This window comes from Abramis brama (assembly GCF_963993115.1).
Source record: "Abramis brama genome assembly, chromosome: 4".
Taxonomy (NCBI): Eukaryota; Metazoa; Chordata; class Actinopteri; order Cypriniformes; family Leuciscidae; genus Abramis; species Abramis brama.
In genome coordinates this window covers 25,998,749-26,024,229 of record NC_139966.1, presented here as the reverse complement: position 1 = coordinate 26,024,229, position 25,481 = coordinate 25,998,749, and the positions used below count along the sequence as shown (strand labels likewise).

The 25,481-nt window shown below is 38.6% G+C and overlaps 1 protein-coding gene across 1 annotated transcript; it reads left to right on the top strand.

The window, feature by feature from the left end:
* Positions 1 to 1,700: 1,700 nt before the first annotated feature.
* On the top strand, positions 1,701 to 24,662 carry LOC311080526 (uncharacterized protein). The gene is made up of 3 exons (XM_084110517.1): positions 1,701 to 1,755; positions 2,381 to 2,614; positions 19,401 to 24,662. Exons 2-3 carry the CDS (start codon positions 2,443 to 2,445, stop codon positions 20,633 to 20,635), a joined length of 1,407 nt encoding a protein of 468 aa, XP_083966643.1. The 5' UTR covers positions 1,701 to 1,755; positions 2,381 to 2,442; the 3' UTR covers positions 20,636 to 24,662.
* Positions 24,663 to 25,481: the final 819 nt, after the last annotated feature.

Below are 25,481 nucleotides of genomic sequence, written 5' to 3'. Positions count from 1 at the left end.
TAGGTGGCAGGTGCACCCAGGGCTAGCTAGCATGTTAGCTTAGCACACCATCAACACACGACAATTTATGAGATTAAAACCATTTTTGTTCTCCAAACTTACTTTATAACACAAGTCGAGTGTTTTAAATAATCTTCTATGATCTAATTTGGCTTCAGATAAAAAAATCAGACAGAAAATATATTATTTTAACACTGCAAATGAGGTGCCAGAACAAAAAACACAAGAAAATGTCATGCTTGTTTTATCCAGGTGTGTCTACACTGCAGCAAAATGGAAAAGAAAAAATCCCAACTATTTAAATTGTATACAACCATGTATGTTTAGCTGCATGTATATAGAACATTAATTGTGGTTATCTCTTTAAAGAGGATGGGGCTAGAAAGGATTTTTTGGATTTTTGAAAATGTGACACTGATTTCAGTTAATATTAAGTAACTTACATTTTAGACACAATATTGACTGTCTTTGTTCCATTTCAGCAGCAAAAATAGTTACAAACAAAGATCACATCTCACAGGAACACGCTACGTGTTTTCATTACTGAATTTAGTGTTTTGAACGAATGACTCACTTATTAAGACATTCACCTATGGTTGTTTAGTTTCCTGTTAGGACCCACACAGACCACAGGGTGAGCAGCGCCCCCTTGCTGGCCTCACTAACATCTCTTCCATCAGCAAACTAGTTTTCCCAGGAGTCTTCCATCCAGGTACTTACCAGGCTCAGCCCTGCTTAGCAACCAGTCTTGGGCTTCAGGGTGATATGGCTGATGGCTATTTGGTAAATATCTATGTATACATAAACAAGATGTTGCCTATCCCATTATTATTTTTGATATGTGTTTTGTTTGCAAGCCATCTCAGTATTTTCTCTGTACTCTTTAAATCATTTATTTTAATTATAATAACTGCCAGCTCTTCATAGGAAGATTTGGATTATGGATTATTATTTTTATTTTTTATTTTATTTTAAATGATGAATGACTGTCAGCCATGCTTGTAATGGTGATCCACTTGAGTAACTATTCTCCATTTCTTTCCACCTGGCAAATAAGTTGTTCTAAGATCTTTTCTTCAAACATCATAAGAACATTTATCAAGTACAAATAACACCACAAAGATGTTCCATGAATGTTGTTCTCAGACTGTGGTCTCACTCTGTATGCAACTGTTACTGTATGTTAGTATGCTTACCTATGTTTATAGGTAGAATGGTGATTAAAAATGACTGAAAATACCTCTGTGTTAAATGGGAAACACGCAGTAACCATTTTAAGTACTCCATTCAGACAGACAAAAGCAATGAAATATCCTATACATGCACTTTAACCAAATAAAGTTGAAATTAGATTTTATTTAATGCCCCAATATTGTGGAGATATTGAGATGGAATAAGATGAATATATAGATTAGTTAGATCACTCATTGAAATCACACATTTAATTTTGATCTACAAATCAACTTTTTACAATACTTGTATTGTGAAATATGAAGACAAAGATTCTTGACTTTATCCTTGTCTGAGTATCATTCACGCTGGCTTATAATTTGGTAAGAATCTCTTGAAAAAAAAAAAAATCGTAGTAGTACTGATAGAATTTGGAATCTCTGAATCTTAAATTAATATTTGAATGTGTTTATGTATATTTCTACGAGTTGTAGCGCGCACACAGGACTTTTATTTTGGTGTGGTGATGTGATGTCATAAAGCTGCGCCCCACTCCTACATCTGATGAGATTCGACTGCAGAAAGGTTTGTGTTTTTGCCCATTTTAAGTGTGTAAATCAAAGGAACCCGTTTAAACAGTGTATACAACTGAGAAAGTAAAGAATTACTGGTAAATGTAGCATTGTGTATGTAATAACAAGGATGAACGTTGTTTTTATGAGTAAATCGCATTCACGCATGAGTAACTAAATGCATCTCATTTTGCTCCCTTTATCGTGAATCCGTTTACAAATTTAGTTTGTATGATTTGTGTTCTTTTATTAATTCACGTTTAGTTTTTGTCTAATCAGGTGATTTGTCACATTTATTTATATAGTGCTTTATACAATGCAGATTGTTTCAAAGTTAGTTTCTGCTCTACAGCAGATCTAGAAGAATATAGCGTCGTAGTCCAGCTTAAGTATGTTCAGTGATGGTTCATTTTTGTAAAAAAGTTGTATTTTTATATAGCCGCGCTGGATATTCCCATATAATGGTGTAAATACAGGCAGATTAATAATATTTTTGAGTATTAAGTGTCCCTAACAATATTAAGTATAGTGTCCTCTTACCAGTTCGCTGAACTACTGATCTAGAGCTGAATGAGACACACACAGAGATTTAGTGTGGATTTATTTTTCTTTCTGTTAATTATTCTCATTTTAAACAGGACAAACACACAGAAAAACTCCTGGTGAAGCGACTGAGATCCACGTGACACGTATTATAAAGATGGCGTTTATTAAAGAGGAGAGTGAAGACGTGAAGATTAAAGAAATATTCAGTGTGAAACAAGAAGATATTGAGGAACAAACAAAGATGGCGTTTATTAAAGAGGAGAACAAAGACATTAAGATTGAGGAAACATTCAGTCTGAAACATGAAGATACTGAGGAACAAACAGGTTGGTTTCATTCTCAAAACTGAATTTAGTCATTTGATCCTTATTAAAATGTCCAGCTCTACAGAAATGAATGATATTTTTGAAGAATATCTAATGAGTGTCCTAATTGAGGTGGTTTTATTCTTTCGGGTCACCTCATGTGGACGGACATGTTGAGATCACGTGATCGGACAAATGCTAACCACCTGCTCTTCCACCTGAGAAGATCAGACTTCCATTTGTTGTTACGACACACTTTAAACTAGGAAAAATAATACAGAAGAAGCCTTTTACAATTACTTGTGACATTAAACCCAAAATCAACTTCTAATTTAAAAACACTGAAAACCATATAATTTAATTTTACACCAGTATCAAACAACATTTTATAAATCAAATACAATGGCTGGGGGTTATTTGGCAAAAAAAAAGAACATTATTTGAAAATGATTGTCCTTGCAAATAAAGGGATACTTCACCTCTGGAAAGATGAATGTGTATTTAAAATAGATCATTTATGTAGAAGAAATGTGAAGAAATTTTTTAATTTGGAGCTTTCTAGACTGAGAAAAGCCAGAAAATGTATTTTTGGCTTATGTGGATGAAAGACAACATCTCCCAGAATGCACTTGCTTCGCTGCCCTAGGAGGCCACGCCTACCGGTAAGAGAGCACAGTTGAAAACAAGGTTAGGCTACCAGTGAGTCTCCGTGACGAGTCTGCCTGGGATTTCGGGATCACCCAAAATGTCCGGGATTCGGCTTTTGCGTTCTACAGTCGCCATTCATTGTTTACTGTGGCGAGCAGGACGAGGCTGACGGCCGCGGGAGAACGGCGCGAGGCCGGTGGCGTCATTACTGAGACGCGCCGGTCTCGCAACGGAGGTGCGGGAATTTTCTTAGCAATGTTAAAACGCACATCAACCGATCACTTGTTTGGCGTTCATGTAAACACTGCATTCAGATTCACCGATCGGAATGAATTCAGTTAGATTGAAACAAGAGGTGTGCATGTAAACAATGAATGGCGACCGCAGAAAGCAAAAGCCGAATCCCGGACATTTTGAACGATCTCGCCCGCCGGACAAGTCCGGGAAAAGGAGGATGGTAACCCCTACTTACTCAGCTTTCTCCTACTACTCAGCTTTCTCCACAGAACAAGAGCATGCTAGCTTAGCTTCCAAAGAAAGACTGCTGATACTATGCGGGTTGAGAACATGCGGGACAGCGCCTCCTACTGGTTGTAGTCTTTAGCCTCTGGCCAGAAAATCCTCCGATGACGCAAAATGACGATTTTTGCGTCATCGGAGGATTTTTTCCAGACAAAAAATACATAAATCTCTCCTCTCAGGGGGATATGAGGGTGGAAAGCATGGTAATTCGAAAATACTACAGATTTTCTACTAATACAAAGCTTAATGCTAAATCCTGAAGTATCCCTTTAACTAGTAACGTATCTGCCATTGCCACTAGCCCTGGACAGGCTCAGACTACAGATCATGGTGGGCTATTTGAAAAGATTAGTTGCGCAACAGAGGCTAAGCGTCGTATAAATGTTCCATCTTGTGGAATGCACGCTTAGCACCGCTGCTCCCTCTATACCCAGAGTATGTGCGATTTTTGCGAATCTGAAAGTAAAACACAAGCTCCATGATGCGCGCAAATTAGGTTAACATACAAAACCCTATAACTTCCGGTGCAAAATAAAACCGCAATTTCACAACAATTATAAAGAGTCTGTGAGCTAACTTTGATTATGGTTGCACTTGCACTTATTGTTTGCACTTCAAAAGACCAAGAGAAAACTGTTTAGGGGTGTTCCCGAATATGGATTTTCATAGTCGAATCAGAATCGGCAAGTCTTGCCTATAGTAGACTAATAGTCGAATCATGTGTATGGGGGTGGGGGCGGGGCTTTAACATTTCAAAGTTGCGATGTACAGAAAATCACACAAAGATATAGAAAAAAATTTATAAAAACATTTTGGATCAATAAATCTAAGAAATAACATAAATAACTCCAGAAAGGCCACACTGTAGACAGGATTTGCATTTCACATGCGAATCAAATTAAATCGGCTAAATTAGGCTACCTGTGCGAGCAGGCTCTAAGTACAGCACAACATCGATGCGCCGAAAAAATAAACAGTTAATTTACAAAATTAAATTAGAACAGAATATACCTTTCTAATAAATAGAAATGCAAACCGAAATAAATCAGAATCAAGTCACAAGATGAGGAGCAAATGTGTGCAAAATGCCTAAAGTGCAGGGGAACATATATTCAAAACACAAGCCACAAATAGTTAGATTAGATAACCCTGACAGATCAATAAATAAAATAAAAATAAAGAAATTATTAAAATAACGGTAGTAGCCAGAATTTTGTCTTTTTAACTGCAGAAACAACAATAAATGCTAAACTGGAGAGGCAGTCTTTTTAGCTAAAAATGTTCACAGCATCCAAAAATCAAATTAGAACCGGCTGAAAAGTTTTGAAACAAAATCCATAATGGATTAGTGTTGTCACGATACCAAAATTATTGTTTTGATACCGATACCAAGTCAAGTATTGCGATTTTGATACTTTTTCGATACTTTTCCTGAAAAAGGAGAAACACTCAAATATCATTGCTGTGCTTTATTTTAAAACCGGGACAACATTCTAATCATATAACACACTAATAAATGAACATATGAACAGCAGATATATTAAACATTTGAACAAAATATGAAATATCAAAATATAAAAAATAAATTAGAGCAATGACATTCAAGGTAATTTTTTTTAAATAAATTTAGCAGCATTATCTCATTTATCATAAGAAACATAAGAGCTTTATCTTGATTCTGAACTTTGAATAAAAATATGAACAGCGATTATATTAAACAATGTTTAATATATGATACGCCTCATTGGTGATATATTTGACATGTGGGGAGAGAGTTGTGGAAGGCCTATACTTCATGTTAAACATAAATATATAGCAGCAAAGACAACGTCGGCAGTGTTGACGGCAAAATAGGCTACAGAATAATTCGTTCTTGTTTGAACCGTATATACAAACATCAAAATGTCATTTATTAATATGTATTCGTGTCAAAATGACATAGAAACATCTTTTCCTATTCTATTTTGCCTGGAAACGCTTCCAACATGCTTGCGTGTCGTGAAAAATAGGCGTTGGTTCCATTTTTAACATGCACGCGTTTTCCGCGCCTCTAGAGCTGCGCCCAGGCGCATGTGTCACGCAGGCAGTTAACATGGGAGCCGAAATAAAAACGGACACGACACGCAGCCAGTGTGTGTCAGGCCTTTACAAATCTGGAACGCGGTCATTCTTAGAAGTATCGATACTAATAAATTAAGGAATCGTGACGTTTTTAATTTCCGATTTACTTTTGAAGTATCGGTGCACCGTGCAACAGAGCAAGGTAGGCAACGTACTTCCATATGTCACTCCTCGCGTCATCTTTTTCAACGAGTCGTGGACCACTTGTGCTCGCACATGCAGCCATCTCGCTGTAGTGTTTTGTCACATGACACTGACAGCGGCAGGTTCTTTGCTGCGTGCGTCAGGAAAAAAACACAGACGTCCATAGGGAGGCGTTTTTTTTTTTTTTTTTAAGTATCGATACTGATAAATTTAGGTATCGTGACGTTTTTAATTTCCGAGTATCGTGATACTTTTGAAGTATCGGTACACCGTGCAACACTATAATGGATAGCCTAAATGTATAAAATATAACCTGTATACAGCTGTTCTGTCTGCCCAGCGCTTCCGCCGGCCGTGTGTGTGTGTCCGTGTGTGTGTCCATACTGACATACTGCCAGTCTCTGTTCAGGATAGATTGGTTCACGGAAATTGGTGGTCTTCTTTTTAATATGTGGCTCCAGTATCGCTAGCAAAGCATCAAACTGTTCCACTGACATTCTGATGTAAATTTTGAATCGCTCGGGATAATTTCGCAACTCCTTGATAAGGAGGTGAAACTCTCCTTCCTCTCGGCGCAATCTCAGGATTGGATGGACCCAATATTTCCTTTCTTTTTCTCTTTTTAAGAAGGAAGAGGGCAACAAAATCATCCTCACTGCTTGACGAGTCCATTTAGTATTTTTTGCGTTTTTTTCCACAAAGGTTTAATAAATACGCATCGGACTCAGTGTGCAAGGTTTCTGTGCATGACGAATTTTAAGGCTGACGAACACGAAAAAACGCATACGAAAATTTCGGACTCAGTACGTGTGCAATGGCCTTAATTCTCCTAAAATAGTTAAATTAAAATATCAAATTATGTAAAGAAAGGTTCATCTGCTTATCTGCACATAGTATGGTTTCTTAATAAAGTGTGTACATGCATTAAGCCACGTTAAAGTGTCTTTTAAGCGTTTTAAAAGCTTTTTTCACGTTAAGCATTTTAGAATGTCCCGTGGAAAACCAACTTGTTAACTTTGGCCGGCAAAAGTGCAATCATGGTTTTCCTGATGCTAAATCCAGCCTTGGAGAATATCCTTTCTGATGGTTTACATCCACACTTTAGATTTTCTTATCCCAGACATTGTTAAAGATTTAAATCCTTGCCACCAAGACGCTCCTCTGTCGGTCACGCAGAGCCGTTGAGCTCTGGGTCACGGATTGAAAGTGAAACTTAGGGACCGTTCGGTATTTATGGAAGGGGCCACCGGAGGAAAATAAGGGAGGGTCATGTCTTTTTATTCTTTGTTGAGGGGAGGGTCATCCAACTTTTTTTAGTCTAGGGGGAGGGTCACCCAACTTTTATATTCATGAGAAACAGCAACATTTCAAAGTGGCTTGTTTGGGGCTATTTTTTTCCATTTAGCTCCATGTTGATCTCGCGTTATCAGCCCCCCTTTGATATCAGATGGGTCTGACCCAACATAAATCCAGTTTGGCGCTGTTTGACAGTGCGCGAGCACTTCAGTTTGCGCTTAGAAAAAGTGCATCATGTCAGAACAGAACGCAATGAAATGTTTACCCGGTAAACATCGTGCCGAAAATTGATTGCATTATTTATTGCAATAAGTACAGGCTTCAATCATTTTGTTGTAAGTAGCATACTGCATTTTATGGGTTGCTTTCGACATTTAAAGGTATTTTAACAGGTAAAAGGGCTGGATTGGTTGGTACACAGCAGGTAAAATAATGCAGTCATAAGGATAATTGCAAAAGAGATCATGTCTTTATTTTATATATAGCTCAGCAGTAAGTCATGTTATTATAGGCTACAGTCCGTTTTCCAAATACAAACAACAACAGGCTTCTATTATTTCCTATAATCATGTAAATGTCATACCTGATTAAGCTATAAACTGCAAACACTTACATGGCCACAATTGTTATTATTATGTTAAAAGAAACGTTAAAGTATCACACAGACATACCTTTGCTATTACCACGGACATAAACTGATGGTTATTTGCACGTTATGTCTGTTTGATCCAGCTGTAGACGTAAAGAGACTGGGCGCAATCAATTTTCGACGGACCATCACTTTTCGGCACGACACCGGCAAAGCTTTAAAGCACGAGCAAATAATGAACTTTTGTGTTTGCGAATAAGTGCACAGTGTCCTGTGAGTGTAACTCTACCGTTGCATTAACATGTGATGTGAATGTACGTCGAGTTTTACAGTATTGGGACTGAGGCGCCAGAACTGCAGCTGAGAATGTGCGCTGTAGCGCGATACTACCATATTTTAGTTTCCATTATTATTTTGTTTCCACGATGTGTAAGATGTAGGGCTACCACATCTTTAAATTACTATTAGTATTATTTAAGTTAACATAATAAAATACGTAGACCTACACCACAAAAACTAGTTGAGGATAAATTCGTGGATTAAAATTGGGCGATTCCAGTGTTATGGACGTGACATTTGCAGTCAAAACTTGAAATAGAAATTCTCAGAAAATGCATTTAATACCAATATTTTGAAACGTCTGAAAGGAGTCAAGACATTAGAAAAATATCAGTCTACACATGCGTTTTATATTTAATATGAGGGAAATACACGTGACGTGACACAAAAAATCTTTAACTTTTAGGTGGCAAAATATTATTTTTTAATTCTATAAATTACACTGTGCAAACCAAAATATATATACCCACCGGATGAATAAAGATCGGCCTCCACAGAACATAAAATATTATTTTTATTTTATTTTTCGTGTTCGCATTTATGTAAAAAAAAACAATGTTACGGGCGTGACAGTTCTCCATTACGGACATGACTGCTCTGAAAGCGACTTATTTCACAGAGACCTCAAACAGAAAGCACAAAGCCTTTCTTTAAAGTGAATTTCGTTTTTTTATTAATTGTATCTTAATTTTAATCAATGTTTCATCTGGATTTAATAAATAAGAAGTAAATATAGTAGAAATAGATTATCATGACACGGAGGCGCGGGCGAGTGAACTGGACTCTTGTCTCATAAATGAACCGAAACTCAGTAAGGTATGCTACTTGCCTCACAGACCTAAGAAATATATAGAAAGCTTGAAATGTCTACTTTTAAACAGAACAATTCAAAACGAAGGAAAACAGACTGGTTTCTGCTTATGAAATGTGCATTTCTCTCTGGCGTGTTCTGAGAAGATCGCGACGCATTGTCAACACCATCTTTCCAGTTGACACAGAAAACACTTGTTTATTAATAAACAATTAAAATGTCTCCTTGCTATATTTGACAGATTAATAATCATTACTTTTGCCGGTTCTTTGTGACAGATTTTAGATGCTTTGTTGGCAGCGCCACCCACATGTTGAACGAGTCACACCGCATCAGCACTGAAAACATGATTTTTTTTTCAAATCTAAAATCAAAAATCGTGATACGAACCGAATCGTAGGTTTGGTCTATCTATCGTTACAGCCCTAGTAAGATGAGAAAGCAAGAGTTAATGGTTTAAAAAAACCAAAAAACAATGGCTATCTGAACATCTTTGCCAAGCGCAAACCAGTACAGAAGTAGGCTACTCAATAAATTATCGGGGAGGGTCATGCCTTTTTTCACAATCATTTTGGAGGGTCATAGAAAAAATTATTGCTGGCGAAGGGAGGGTCATGTCTTTTTTGACAACAGATCTCAAAACTCCTCCGGTGGCCCCTTAAATAAAAAACGAACAGTCCCTTAAATCTGTCACGGGTGTTTGGATTTATTCACGCACGTTAAAAAATATTTATTAAAAGCTTCTTTCTTTGCACATTTTTATATAGGCCTACAGCATTATCATAATAGGCTGAATATTAACGTATTGACAGAAAACCGGTAGTTCTATGTGAAATCAGACATTGAGCGCCCTCATATAGCCAAAGTGGCATGATCCTCGTTTCATAACACCTCTGCGAAGATTCGACCATGAGATTGGTAGTCGAATCAGGCTCCTCCAATCGATGCATCAAATCTTCGACTATTCTATTATTTAGATTATTATTTGTGAAAACATTTCAAAATGCACCTGTATACTGTTTTTCCATTCCAGACCATGAATTTTGTCATTGAGGATTTCTGAAAAATTGTGAAAAAATCTCTGCTCGTTCTAGTGAACCCAATCTCGTGTCTCGTATCGTGAGATAAGCGTCTCACATAACTGGCATGCTGATTTGGAATGAACAGTATTGTTAAAGCAATTTTATTTTCTGCTATTATTTTACACAGATTTACAAACTGTTGAGAGATTGAGATTGATAAATGGTGTTCTGCAATGATCGTGCACACACAGTCATAAACACGGTCGTTGGTACGACATGTCAGCTCTGGTTGCTGCTCCCGGTAGTCATGTTGTGTGTTGGAGAGCGCAGACAGCTGCTCTGTGACGGGGGGTTAATTTGTGACACGGTAGCACTTTTTTACCACTAGTTGCATACATTAGCTTTCTCGAGCACAACGTGCAGAAGCAAGCACCTGGTTCTCTTAATTTACATCAGCTACCAAAATGCCTGCGGTCTCTGCCTATTCCTTCTATCCACCCCCAGCACCATTTATTTTTAAGTCCTTTATCAATTAGGATGTCTTCCCCAGGCTTACTGTGCGTTCACACCGGACGCGAATAGCGCGTCAAATTTGCGCCTGCCGCGTCTAGTTATACGCTTGACCACTTTGTGTTAATTCACGCGTCAAGAGCGTAATTGATGCGCGTAAAAACAAAAGTTTGAAGCGAAATTTATGCGCGTCAGAGGCAAACGTTTCGAAACCCGTTGGCGGCCATCTTTTTACAAGATGTCTGATGTTGATCGATCATTTATCGAGAGAGTCACCGCTCTGTATTTGCTCTGGAGAGCAGAACACCGAGACCCTCCACCGAGACCCTCCGGAGGTGTACCCAGTTTGGCGAGTTTCACCATTTGCTCCAGGAGCTGCGCCTGGATGACGGCCGCTATCAGCGGTGCTTCCGCCTGTCCCGCGCCCAGGTTGATGACCTGTTGTCCCGCATCGGAGCGAGGATTGCCCTCGCCCTCACCCACATAATCTGTAATTTATTTTTGTATTGATGATAAATGGAGCCAGCCTCCAAAAATAATTAACCTGTGATTTATTTATTTATTTAATTTTATTTTATTTTTCTTTCTTTCTCACACAACACTGTCCAGACACGAAATGTTCTTATAGCCTACACTAAAATATATTGGTTGTCTTTACATTAGAATAATAATGTTTCATATAATCTGGATTTAGATATGGAATAAATAGCATTCAATACAAAATGAATATGTCTCATATATTGAAATCAAGTTTTTATGTGATAAAAGATTTACTTTGTTTTTACTTCACCACGTGACAGCAGCAAGCGGGCTCCTGATTGGTTAACGCGGCGCGAACTGACGCCAAAGTTCAGATTTTTCAACTCTGGCGTCAGACGCGAATTCGCGTCAAATGCGTGAATGCACAAAAAGCACCAAATAAAACCATCCGTGCGTATCGCGCCAGACGCTCAATTCGCGTCATTCGCGCGAACGAGGTGTATTCGCGTCTTCCACGCCGCAGGATTTTTTACGCGCGTAACGCGTCTTTGCATTGACTTAACATTGAAATCACTCGCGCCTGACGCGCTATTTGGGTCCAGTGTGAACACACCATTAGTCTCCATCCTGCTGACTTGTTTGCTTGCTTCTCTCCAATTCTGCTCCGGCATCTATGCTTAGTAAGACTTGGTTTCTGCTGGATCTCAACCACACTTTTTCCATGACCAACCCCATTCTACTTCTGATTGCCTTGTAATGTTAGTTTGGTAAAGAGTGAAAGCTGTGTTCCTCTCATACCATTGGTGGGTGAACTCATGAACATGTTTTTTTTTTTTTTTAAATGTAGGACTATCTTTTTTTTTTCTGCAGCCAAATGCCTCACACTGGAGATCTGGCATGGTGCCAGAAAACTTTTAGCCATGTGCAATGTGAATGAAAAACATTCCTTTTCTACAAAAAATAAAACTAATCGGAGCATAAATACATTAACATGTTTGCTTGATCCCCTCAAAGTCTTGTTAGATTTTTCTCCTTAGCGTAAAGGTTAAGAGGTCCACCTATCACTGTTTTCCATGTTCATAAAGTTAGTGGGGTAAATATAAAGGCTTTAATTTGTGTGTACAACCTACACTTATGTCACTGATAGTTCTTATTTTGCTGGGTTTGACCCTAATCTGAAGTAGGAGCTAATTAAGTTCCCCAAAAGGTATTCTTATTACCTAAATCATTCCCAGTTCCTGAGCTGCGAGCACCAAAAAACAGGTACTTCCGCCATTAGTTCTAGGAACTATGAAATGGTTCCTCTGGTGAGAAAGCCTCTAATGTTGGTGATGTGTCCTATAGAAGGAGGGAGGGGATTGGGTCTAAGGGACAGGTTGTATTAAGGCTGGCACAGAGAACTTTAGAGACCTTGTTCTTTGTGTGGGGAGAGAAGGAAGAGAAGAATGGAATGAGTGTAGGTGAACATTGGCTGTGGGTAAGTGGTGTAGGAACCTGCCAGAAAGCCCTTGCGATTGGTGCTGCCTTTAAACCAAAAGCCCAAATCAACCACATCTTCAAGATCAAAATCTGCCACCTGAAATTAATAAGTAAAAAAAAAAAAAAAAAGGTAGACCTATTTGCTTTGCAGCGTTGTGAAAAACATGACGCGTTGAACTCTTGGCACAATTGAATTGTGTTGTCCATTGTTTACGGCTGCGTTGTCCACAGAGAGGCCAACACAGTTGCACCATGAAATGCAATTGTCTTGTTGGTGAAATCAATCTTTTGGAAGATGACCTCTGCTGTGTCAGATCTTGTTTTACTTGTGGTGCACATATCAAGGAACCAGTGGGAGAATCATGACTGGGGGAAAAGCGTAAAGGGGGAGTCAGGGCCAATGAGTTGTGCCCATATTGAGGAGACATTTGTCTAACCCAGGGGTCTCCAACCCTGCTCCTGGAGAGCTACTGTCCTGCAGATTTAAGCCCCAACCCCAATAAAACACACCTGCACCAGCTAATCAAGCTGTTCAGGGTTACTTGATAATTACAGGCAGGTGTGTTGGAGCTGAAGTCTGCAGGACAGTAGCACTTCTGAAGCAGGGTTGGAAATCCCTGGTCTAACCTGTACAGAGTCGACATTGGTGGTTTATATAGGACACTACCCCCATTTTGTCCGACTGGACTGAGATGTGGTGTCCTATTAGGTCTGTGACAGGAAGGTTTAAGTGCCAGAAAAAATGCCATTATTTCCATGCTGTTGATAAAGCGACCAGGAGCTAGTAGTCAGTCTGTCCTTGCGCAGAGCTCCCCAACCCATGTTGGAGGTGTCTTGACGCAAAGGTGACTTGATTGCCAAGCGTGGGTAGGGAACTGGGGCCGGTTGCACTAGGGTTGGGCCGATAGACGATGCCATCATCCATCACGATGGCTGACAGACATCACAATGTTGAGCCGGCATCATGACCCCCCCACCCCCACCCACCCCCCCACCCATGTTTCCATGGGGACGCGTCATGCTTGGCACGTGATTCACCACAGCCAAAATAGTGCTTTATGACAGATGTACTTTTAGAGGTTGATGTACTTGAGTTGGCAGCTGATGTTGTTGGCTCTGTGGAATCCTTGACAAGCTCAGAAACAAGTTCTTCTCTGAACATTGTGTGGTTCGGAGGAGTCTTATTCTGAGCTTTGGACTGTTCACTGTGCAGAATAAAGCTGTTCACAACAGCAATGTCAATGAAATGGAAAAAAAGTGTTTTGTACCATTTCTTAGTTTTATGCAAAACGTTGTAATATTCAACAAGTGCATCGGAAAGATCAACACCACCCATGTTGTACTCGAGCACTGCTTTTGGAATCAGGATGCTCTCTCTTCTCCAGACACCGTCAGCACTCTTCACACGTTGGTTTACGCTGTCATTACTGTAAGCTTTGTGTATAGTTGAACACATTGTCACTTCTCTTGTGTCCATCCATTTCACAAACAGGACCTTTCCATTTCTGAGCCAACGAATTTCTCCTCTTTTGGCCTTCCTGCTGAGATTGTTGATTTTGGTTTTTGGAAAGCCTATTCTATTAGTCCGTATGGTGCCACAAGCTAGAGTCTGTTTGGACAGTAAATCCAAGAAGAGAGTTGGGCTAGTATAAAAATTGTCCATAAAAATGTGATGGCCCTGTCCAAGCAGACTAAAGTCTAAAAGCTGAATGACCGATTCATAGCTGAGGCTTTTACCTGTGTCTTCGGATTTTCCCTCATACACAAAAAAGTTCCAGGTGTATGCAGACAATGAATCCGCAAGGACAAACAATTTGTAGCCCCATTTTGTGGGCTTGTCCTTCATATATTGTTTCAGCCCAATTCTTGCCTTTGATGCAACCATACGTTCGTCCACTGCTAGTTGCTTTTGTGGTTGAAATATGTCTTGCACGTAGAAACAATGTTGCCATAGAGGAGTTTTATTTTGCATAGTCTGTCATAGCCAGGGCTTCCCTTTTTTCTTTTGTTATCTTCATCCTCTTTTAGATGAAGGTTCCAAGAAATGCTTTGAAAACGGGATCTGGACATTGCAAAATGAGGTAAGGGAAAACTATAAATGTCCTTCGTTGACCAGTAATCCACCAAAGTCTTTGCATTTACCAATCCCATATAGATCAAAATGCCCATGTAGCACTAAATGTCTTTCACAACAAGCGGTATCCACATGAATTTCTTACCCGACTCAGCCCTCTTTGCAGCATAGGTGTTTGTGTTTCTTATTATTGTCAATAACAGACGTGGTAAAAAATAACTGAAAAAGCTCAAGTGGTGAGCTGAGGTCCTGCTGGTCGTTTTGTTGCAAATGGGAACAAAACTGTGGATCACTGTGGAACTGTGAAAACACATCAGGATCTTCTCCTTCAATAAAAGCTGCTTCTCGCACCGAGTCAAAGCTCGCGTCGCTTTCAGGATCTGTCACTAAAACGATCAATTTCTTCTAAAACAGCCTCCACAATGTCAAAAACCTTTTTCTGTGGCCGTTTTCCCTTTCCTGATGCCATTTCTGGAGCTAACAAACAAATCCATGCGCGCTGGTGTCTGGTGAGACGCGTCTGTGTGTTTTGCGCATGTCATCTAGTGATCTCGTCTCTTCACGTTCAAGCTGCAATATCACAGCCCCTGATTGGTCTATTTGATCTTGCGATACATTGCCGGAAAGCAGAGCGTCTAAGCTTTACGGCAATATCCTTTATCCAGATTGGAAGATGTTTACATATTTTCCTGGATTCTTGAATATCATAACATTACTTTGTGGTGTTTGGCACTCGCGAGACATATCGGGGCATTACTTGGGCACGCAACCCCAGAAAACACTGAAAAAACGGCTAATTTTGTAGAGAATAACCTAAGGTAAAGGATGATGTAGCATTTGTGGCTAACTGTGCTGTCTAGTGTGAGTAGCAGGGCAAATATTCAATAATTTCACTTGTATGTTTAAAAATGTTGATTGTATACCTAATGATTCATTCGAAGTGTATTAGATATGTGATTTATACCTCAATAAAAAGACTTATTGAACCTTTCTTACTGGCAATGAGAGCTTTCATTTGATATATGGTTTGTACATGTGCGTCATATTTGAGCGATATGAAAAATATGCGTATTCAACTACGCACATAATTATGACACGGCTGTTGTTGGGTGAAACAAGGTAATTTATTATTAATAAGTTACTTGGTGCAAAACAAATGCCAAAGTGATGCATATCTCCAGAAAGTAGACATTCTAAGCTTTCAAATGTTACCAGATATGAGCTTGTAAGCCCGTCTATATTGGTCCAATGGGGGTCTCCAATAATACGGGGAAGGCTTCTCTGCGTGTTACTGTCTTTCCTTTTTACGCAATACAACAAGATTAAATGGAACCCAATTCTCATATGTAGTTTCTCGTTATTTCATCTGACTCCATAAATGAAAAGGTTTTAATGATATCTGTGCATCATTAAACGTGAACGAATATCTGATTATTCTTTTAACTCTGATTATAGTTTACCCGTCTAGATTAGGAAGCTATATCGCTTAGCAGTCCTTCTCCCATAAGGATGCACGACACAATCTCGCCAGTCTGACTTATCAAAACAGAGGTAATTGGCTAAACATCTGAGATTTGCCGTATTCACACGTACAAAATAACAGACACTTAAATAGCCCCCTTGAATGCCACCTCAGGAACTTAATTCAATCGTTTCAATTAGTAGAGGTCAAGACCACCATTAAAAGACGTTAGCCGATCAACTTACTTTTCTTAAAATGGCTTTGGTTTAGTCAAGCTCGTGGTATATCCACGTACACTTATCTAAAAGAACATTAAATTAGAACAGAGGTTATGGAACGCACCCGAATCCAGGTTGATCAAACAGCATTAGCTGATTCTGGACGGAAATTAACTCGCCCCCCTCATTCAAGTACACTTGAATCTGATATCCAGTATTAGTCGTCACTAATGTCTGGCGCAAACTTGTGGAAATATATACGAATCCTATAATCTATAATCCTTTTGCTTCATCGAGGGGTCAATCAGACGTACTGGCACCAGCCTTACAAGCTCATAACTCCTCCACATACATCTAAAATTTGAAGTACATTATTAATGACGTCATTTTGGACCCGGATCCGGGATCGTGGAGTTTTAAGTGTTAACCTCGTAGTGCCTACTGTTTATTTATCAGTATTAGTCATATTCTTACAATATTTTTGTATGTTAAGTAAAGGGAGACAGTACTTGTGTGTCAACAATTTTTGTGTAAACAAATGTATTATAATAGGCCTATATAATTCCTAAAAAGGTGGGTTGCGGCTTAATGGCCATGGGGAAATTTGGGTCCCATGGCCAAACTATTCAAAACATCATTCAATGTAAATTGTGATAATCGTAATTAATAATCGCAATTACAATTTCAAGGGAATAATGGACAATTGTTTTTTGTCATAAGCCAGGGGTCTCCAACCTTTTTTCATTTGAGAGCTACTTTTTAAAAATGAAAGTGGCCGAGAGCTACTCATGTAATGCAATACTTAAATCTCTTAAATAATGTCTCATAACTCTCATATTAACAACTATGCTAATTGTTTTAGACCTAAAAGAGTTATTGTAGGCCTATATATGTGTTACCCTTAATTGTCAGAGATAAAAAAATAAATTTAATTATACTGTAAAAACACATAATTATTGTTGGTTTTATAGTGCATCATAACTAGAGATGAAATGAATCCTGTTCAAAAAGTACTAATACTACACAATGAAATCAATTCACCAAGTTTTATGTCGAAAACCAGCAAATAACAAATAAACTTAGCATCAATATACACTTTTTGTTTACATAAACATTAAAATAATAACATTAAAAATGATGGCAAAATTTGAAAGGAGTGTCTTGCAACATGTTATCTACTAACATGTACAAGTTCAAATAAAGTTTTGACAAAGTTTTTATAAAAAGATAAACCTCGCATATTTCAGCCTTTAAATCATTTTTTTATAAAAAGAATGAGTCAAAAAAGATAAATTACTGAGACATTTACAATGCACATTAGCTTATCTTTTATTATTAATAGTAAAATTCGGTCCGATTTTCCCGTGGCGTCTGTCGTTGCTATGCAACCATGCCCTGCGCTCTCCACAACGACGAAGAAGTTTTAATAGCTAATGGATTTCCACCATCGAAAAACGCTTGCTGTAGCTCTACTACTAGATTTATTTACGGAGAAGAAAAAAACACCCGTAGTTTGGGTGCACCCCCATCCTTCATGTTGACTCGCTGCGCCTGGAAAAAAATGAGCGCGTCGCTTCAATTATTTGAAATAACGATCTTGAGCGCGTAAAAGACGCGATATGTGAACGGCCCTTGGCGAGCTACCTCCAATCAGGCCACGAGCTACTGGTAGCTCGCGAGCGACGTGTTGGAGACCCCTGTCATAAGCCCTAATAGGGACTGTTATAAGATGCATACAGAGTGACATTCTATTGCATGTGAAAAACACATGCTACAGTTTGAGCAGACTCACAAATGTGCTCTACTACAATAACTCTTCCTCTTCTCAACAAAAATTGCATGTTCCCGGGGCGGGGTTTATGTAAATTTTAGGGTTGGTGATGTCACTGTCACCGTTTGTTGTAGTCCTAAAAAAAATGATTTTATTAAAAGCAAATGTCTTCCTTTGCTTTGAACTTTGAGTGTTGTAACTTTGCAGATGTTGTTTATGCTCAAACAGCAACATTACACACTAACTAAAGTTAGAAAAGTGAAATCATAATCAACCACCCCTTTAAAGTTAGCATCTTGAACGGCTGTCTCATGAGAGCACGATTTAGATATCTGAGGTCAAGGATGGGCCTGGGGCCGCCATCCTTCTTGGTAGAGGTCGACCGATAGTATATTTTACAGATAACAAGGTTTGACCACACTTGCCGATAACAGATTAATCAACCGATATTTTTAAAAATGGATACTGAATAAAAAACAAGCATAACACTCCAAGTAAAACAGTGCTGAACTGAAATGTGCTAAATTAAATAAATATATAAATATGAATTTTAAAATGAGAAGTTCTACAGAGCGTATTCTACAGAAAATGATTTAAACATTAAAATATTATAGGTCAAATGTGTATTTCTTTAGCTGTAATCTAGAAACAGCCTATGTAAATTTCATAGGTAACATTTTGAAAGCCCCATTTGTTAAAGGAACACTCCACCGTTTTTTTGAAATGGGGCTTATTCACCTTCTTTCCTACATTGAGATAGGTGGGCAAATGCATTTTTGTCTCAGTGCATGCATTGGTTTAGTTTGACAGGGTCGGCGCTAGCTTAGCTTAGGACAATGAATGGAATCCTTTGTTGCCAGCTAGCATGTCCTGAATAAAAGTGATGATAAATTTTTTTTAAAACCCACCTAATTACTTCTTGTGGCCCATGTGTTCACAACGAGTACAAATAGCGATGTAGATTAACACTAGGCGATTTCCTAGGCAGATATTGACTTGGGACTATATTAGGGGGAAGCACAGGCGAAGCACTGCTACTTGGGCGCAACACATGAAAGATATCACGCAACACATGAAATCCCACGACTTCCGTCAACATACCCAGTTTACCCAGTCTAGGGTATTGTGGATTATTTATCAAATATTGTAAATAATTGTGTGTCTAATCTGTCTCAGTCACTACACATTTAACAAATTTTTCAAGTGAGTATAAAATCTAGTTAAATGTTGGTTTTAATGTTTTACATGTATAAATGGTTTAATGTCTGTTGCTTTGTGCCATTAAACTGGGGTTAACTTTTATTTGTCTTGTTTGCCTTAGACCTGATGGCGCTGAAAGAGGAGAATCAAGTACTGAATGAAATGGAAGAGAAAGACCAATATGAGAATCGTCATGATTTCACAACTGAAGAAAAATCTTTTAGTTGCTCACAGACTGAAAAGACTTCATCACAAGAAAAAGCTCAAAAGACAGAAACTGAAAGTTATTTCATCTGCCCACACTGTGGAGACAGATTCACTCGAAAAGCAAGCCTTAATAGTCACATGAGCATTCACAATAAAGAGAAGGGTTACACCTGCTATCATTGTGAAAAGAGTTTTGATCAACTCCATGACCTTAAAGTCCACATGGAAGATCACAAGGGAAATAAGCCATGCATCTGCCCACAGTGTGGAATGAGATTCAGACAAAAAGGATACCTTAATAACCACATGGGGATTCACAATAAAGGGCAGCATTACCCCTGCCAACTGTGTGGAAAGAGTTTCAGTCAGCATAAAAACCTTGAAGTCCACATGGAAGTTCACATGGGAAAGAAGCCGTATACCTGCCAACAGTGTGGAAAGCGATTCGACCGAAAAGGAAACCTTGATAACCACATGAGCATTCACACCAAAGAGAAGCCTTACACCTCCAAACAACGTGGAAAGAGTTTTGATCAACATGGAAACCTCAAAGTCCACATGAGATCTCACTCTGGAGAGAAACCCTACAAATGCCCTCAGTGTAGAAAGAGTTTCAGTCAACATGGAAAACTTGAAGTCCACATGAAAGTTCACACTGCAGAGAGCCCTTACACCTGCAAACAATGTGGAAAGAGTTTTGATAAACATGGACACCTTAAAGTCCACATGAGATCTCATACTGGAGAGAAACCCTACAAATGCTCTCAGTGTGGAAAGTGTTTCAGTCAACGTGGAAGCCTTGAAGTCCACATGAGAGTTCACACTGGAGAGAAGCCTTTCTCTTGCAAACAGTGTGGAAAGAGTTTCAATCTAAAAGGAAATCTTAAAATCCACATGGTAGTTCACACTGGAGAGAGCCCTTACACCTGCGATGAGTGTGGAATAAGTTTTACTATGAAAGGAAACTTTAAAAGGCACATGGTGATTCACACTGGAGAGAAGCCTTTCACCTGCCAACAGTGTGGAATAAGTTTCAACCGAAAAGGAAACTTTAACATGCACTTGAAAACTCACACACGAGAAAGCCGTTCTAGCCGTTTTTCTGTATGTAATCGTGCTCTATCTCCACAAAATGCAGAAAACGTCTAGTTTTGTTTTCTTCCAGCTACGTTTTATATTTCTGGCTACTCTCTTAAGGGCCCGAGTGTGCTCGTTGTACCACGGCATTGGACTGTTTTCTTTAATCTTCTCGAAGCGCAATGGAGTAACTGCGTCTAAAGTGCTGGAAAAGAGAGAGTCAAAAGTTTCTGTCACTATCGAGTTCTTGTAAGCTATCTGGGAGGCTGAGGACATGAAACTGATCAGGAATATAACTAATAAAGCAATCTTTAGTGGCAGAAGTGATCGTTCTAACATTTGTAACACGGAGTAAATAAACCTTGTAACCTTGGGTCATGACCGAAAGGACAAGATCCCGGATACAAGCGGCTGAAATGAGCTTTCTCCGCAGGGTGGCTGGGCGATCCCTTAGAGATAGGGTGAGAAGCTCGGTCACTCGGGAGGAGCTCAGAGTAGAGCCGCTGCTCCTCCACATCGAGAGGGGTCAGTTGAGGTGGCTCGGGCATCTTTTCCGGATGCCTCCTGGACGCCTTCCCGGGAAGGTGTTCCGGGCATGTCCCACCGGGAGGAGACCCCGGGGAAGACCTAGGACACGCTGGAGAGACTATGTCTCCCGGCTGGCCTGGGAACGCCTCGGTGTCCCCCCGGAAGAGCTGGAGGAAGTGTCTAGGGAGAGGGAAGTCTGGGCATCCCTGCTTAGACTGCTGCCCCCGCGACCCGGCCCCGGATAAGCGGTAGAAGATGGATGGATGGATGGATGGAACCTTGGGTAAATAAAGTATACACGAGACTAGATAATGATCTGAGATGTCATCGCTCTGCTGCAGAATTTCAATGGCATCAACATTGATTCTGTGTGACACATGTTGTCTAACTCCAGTAGAGTTAAGAATGTCTTTAAATGCCAATCCCAATGCATTTTTTTCGTTATCTACATGTATATTAAAATCACCAACAATTAGGACTTTAACTCTGATAGAAAGTCAGCAAATTCTTTGATAGTCTGTTTGGTTCCCTGTATACAGTAGCTAGCACAAATGTCAAGCGGGATTTATCATTTACACTAGATAGTGTTACATTAAGCAAGAAATTATCTGAAGATATTACTATAGATTGCAGCAACACCTCCCCCTTTTCCTTTCAGACGTGGCTTGTGTTTATAACAGTAATCTTGGGGTGTGGACTCATTTAAAGTCATGTAATCGTTTGGTTTTAGCCAGGTTTCTGTCAAACGCAGCACATATAGGTTATAATCTGAAATCATATCATTTACAATAAGTGTTTTTGAAGTAAGGGATCGAATATTCAGCAACCCGAGCTTTATCATTTGTTCATCTGCATTATAATGTTTTTTTGTTTGTTGAACATTAATCAAATTTTTACCCTTAAATGGGTTTGGGAGTTTTTTGTATTTCCTAGTTCGGGGAACAGAGACAGTCTCTATGTGATAATATCTTGGAGAAATAGTCTCTATGTGATGGGATTTATCTGACTTCTGTGATGTGAGACAGCTAGCAGACGGTAGGTTTAGCCAGTCGGTCTGCTTCCTGACCTGAGCCCCAGAATCAGATAGTCAAGGATCAACTCTGAGGCTATGTGGCATATTACTAGAGAGAAGAGCAGCACCATCCCAGGAGGATGAATATCATCTCTTTTCAACAGGTCAGGTCTGCTTTTCCAATTGTCTATGAACTAGGGCTGTAACGATATGCGATATGAAACCGAAATCGTGACACTCAGATCCATGAACCTGTGTCGCGGTGTGAGAAGGCAGAATCGCGACACACCCCTTCCAACTCCCAGAGTTATCCTTCCTGTCCAGATCCAATGCTACCACATCATTAAATTACTAGTAGTATTATTTGAAGTTAACATTATAAAATACGTAGACCTACACCACAAAACTAATTGAGGATAAATTCTTTAAAATTGGGCAATTCCAGCGTTATGGACATGACATTTGCAGTCAAACAATATAAATTCTCAGAAAATGCATACCAATATATTGAAACCTCTGTTTATATATCCATACTCCCTTAATAAAGGAGTCCAGACATTAGAAAAATATCAGTCGACACATTAGTTTTATATTTAATATGAGGGAAATATTATGCAAGCGTAGCCTATTTGACACAACATGACACAAAAAATCTTTAACTTTTAGGTGGCAAAATATTTTTTTTTTGTAATTCTGTGAATTACACTGCGCAAACCTACCCAATACTACCCACCGGATGAAGAAGGGTTGGCTCTCCACAGAACATAAAATATTCATTTTATTTTATTTTTCGTGTTCGCATTTATGAGGAAATGACAATGTTATGGACATGACAGTTCTCGGTTACCTCGAAGAGAAAAGAGACCTCAAAGAGAAAGCACAAAGCCTTTCTTTAAAGTTAATTTTGTTTTGTATTAATTGTATCTTAATTTTAATCAGAGTTTCATCAACCAATTGCCTGGATTTAATAAATAAGAAGTAATATAGCAGACAATAGATAATCACGACACAGAGGCGCCGGCACGTGAACTGTCTCATAAATGAACCGAAACTCAGCGTGTAAGCTACTTGCCTCACATACCTGAGAAATACATCTATAGAAAGCTTGAAATGTGTACTTTTAAACAGAACAATTCAAAACGAAAGAAAACAGACTGTTCTCTGCTTATGTAATCCATATGAAATGTGCATTTCTCTCTGGCGTGTTCACTACTGCGAAGATCGCGAGTCAGCATCATCAACATCTTTGCAGCCGACACTGACACAGAAAACAACTGTTTATTAATAATATTAATTTACTCCTTGCTATATTTGACATTCATAATCATTACTTTTGCCATTTTTTTTGTGACAGCTTTTAGGTGCTTTATTGGCAACGGCACCCTTACATGTTACATGAACACGTCACCACCGCATCAGCAATTTGTCATGTTGACAAGCGTTGTTCAAGACTCAATATAGAGACCATGATTTTCCTACTAACAGAACTGCTTGCTAAAATACATTAACAAATATTAATGTTTATCATATATAGGAGTCACAAATCGCAGGTTTCCTCCACAGTCAGGTGAACTGATTGACACTATTGTCCATAGGTGTGAGTCGCTCACAATCATGAGCTTTGTTCTGTGTCTAAATGTTCCAACATTGATGATTTGTTTGAGTACCATTTTGTCGAGCATAAAAAGATATTCTGAGGTGTGGCAATCTTAAACGAATTTTTACTAATTTTGATTGCATTCCCTTATTTCCTTAAAGTGCCCCTATTTTGCTATTTTAAAGTTTCCTAATGTTTTGGAGTCTCCTTCAACAGGTTTACATGCATCAAAGGTCAAAAAATGGTTTAATTTTCTTATAATATACATTTGCACATCACCACATTTTCAATGATTCTCAAATCAATTTCTCTAAATCCCTCCTTTTCAAGAACTACTCTGCTCTGATTGGCCAGACAGCTCAGTCTGTTGTGATTGGTCTACCACGCGCGTGTTGAAAATAAAAACGGCCATTGCCACAACAACGTCAGCTCTGCGTGTCCTGAGGCTCCTAAACTGTAAACTAAACACAGTTAAGAACAATGACGTCATTTTACCATATCAACCCGAGCACAAGGTCGATGATGAAACATTGGAAGAACTAGTTATTCAACCCGAACCTCCATCGCAAGGACGACTCGAGCAGGACGTTTCTCAGTGATTCGCTACTCAGTTTGAAGTACATTATGAGATGTTGCAACTGTAATTTCTCACCATCAGCATTAACAAGTGCATGTCCATCAACAAACCGATTATTTTACTTGTACTTATTTATTTAGAGTATTTTTCTAATTTATTGCGGTGAACATGTGGAAACAATAACAGTATCAATAATGAATCAATAACAGTACATACATTAGCCGAGCAAGCGGTGTGCGAATCCTGCATTGAACTCTGAGATTTTGAGAAGCAGTCGTCAGTGAAATAAAGGGAACACAGCAAAAGTTTAGGATTACACTTATGTGGTATCGTGGTTAAGACTAATTTTAACCACTGATTCTTTATATATATATATATATATATATATATAAATATATATATATATATATATATATATATATATATATATATATATATATATATATATATATATATATATATAATTATTTTTTTTTTTACTTTTTTTTTTTAATAAACCTCATCATTGTTGTCTTCTGTCTTCTTGAGCTGTGCTGGTGTTAATTACATTTTTTTTGGTTACATTTCTCATTTAACATTATCTTCTACATTTCCTCCAGTTCATCTTGTGCCTTGGCCCATTTATCAAAATTGCGATATTCACCAAATAAGTAAAATTACACACAAAAATCATCCATTTAGCCAAGTAAATAGCAAATGTTTACAATAGCAGTATCACTCTGTATGCAACTGTCACTGCGTGTTAGTATGCTTACCTATGTTTATAGGTAGAATGGTGATTAAAATGACTGAAACTACCTCTGCATTAAAGGCTTTTATTGCACACCTTCCAGCCAATCAGAATCCAGTATTCAGGCAGACTATGGTTTAAGTACAGATAACATCATAAGAATGTGAAAACATTCCAGGATTTTTCTCCATATAGTGGACTTCAATGGGGTACAACACATTGTGTAATCACATTGAAAGGTCAAAGACTAAGTCAAATACCATTTACAAAATAAATAAAAGGTAAAACGATGATTTTGAAGTTGGAGGAGAAAATGAGATTGAGTTTTTCGCCCTACCCTACATTTTTGAAACGGAACACGCAGTAACCATTTTAAGTACTCCATTCAGACAGACAAAAGCAATGTAATATCCTTTACATGCACTTTAACCAAATAAAGTTGAAATTTGATTTTATTTAATGCCCTAATATTGT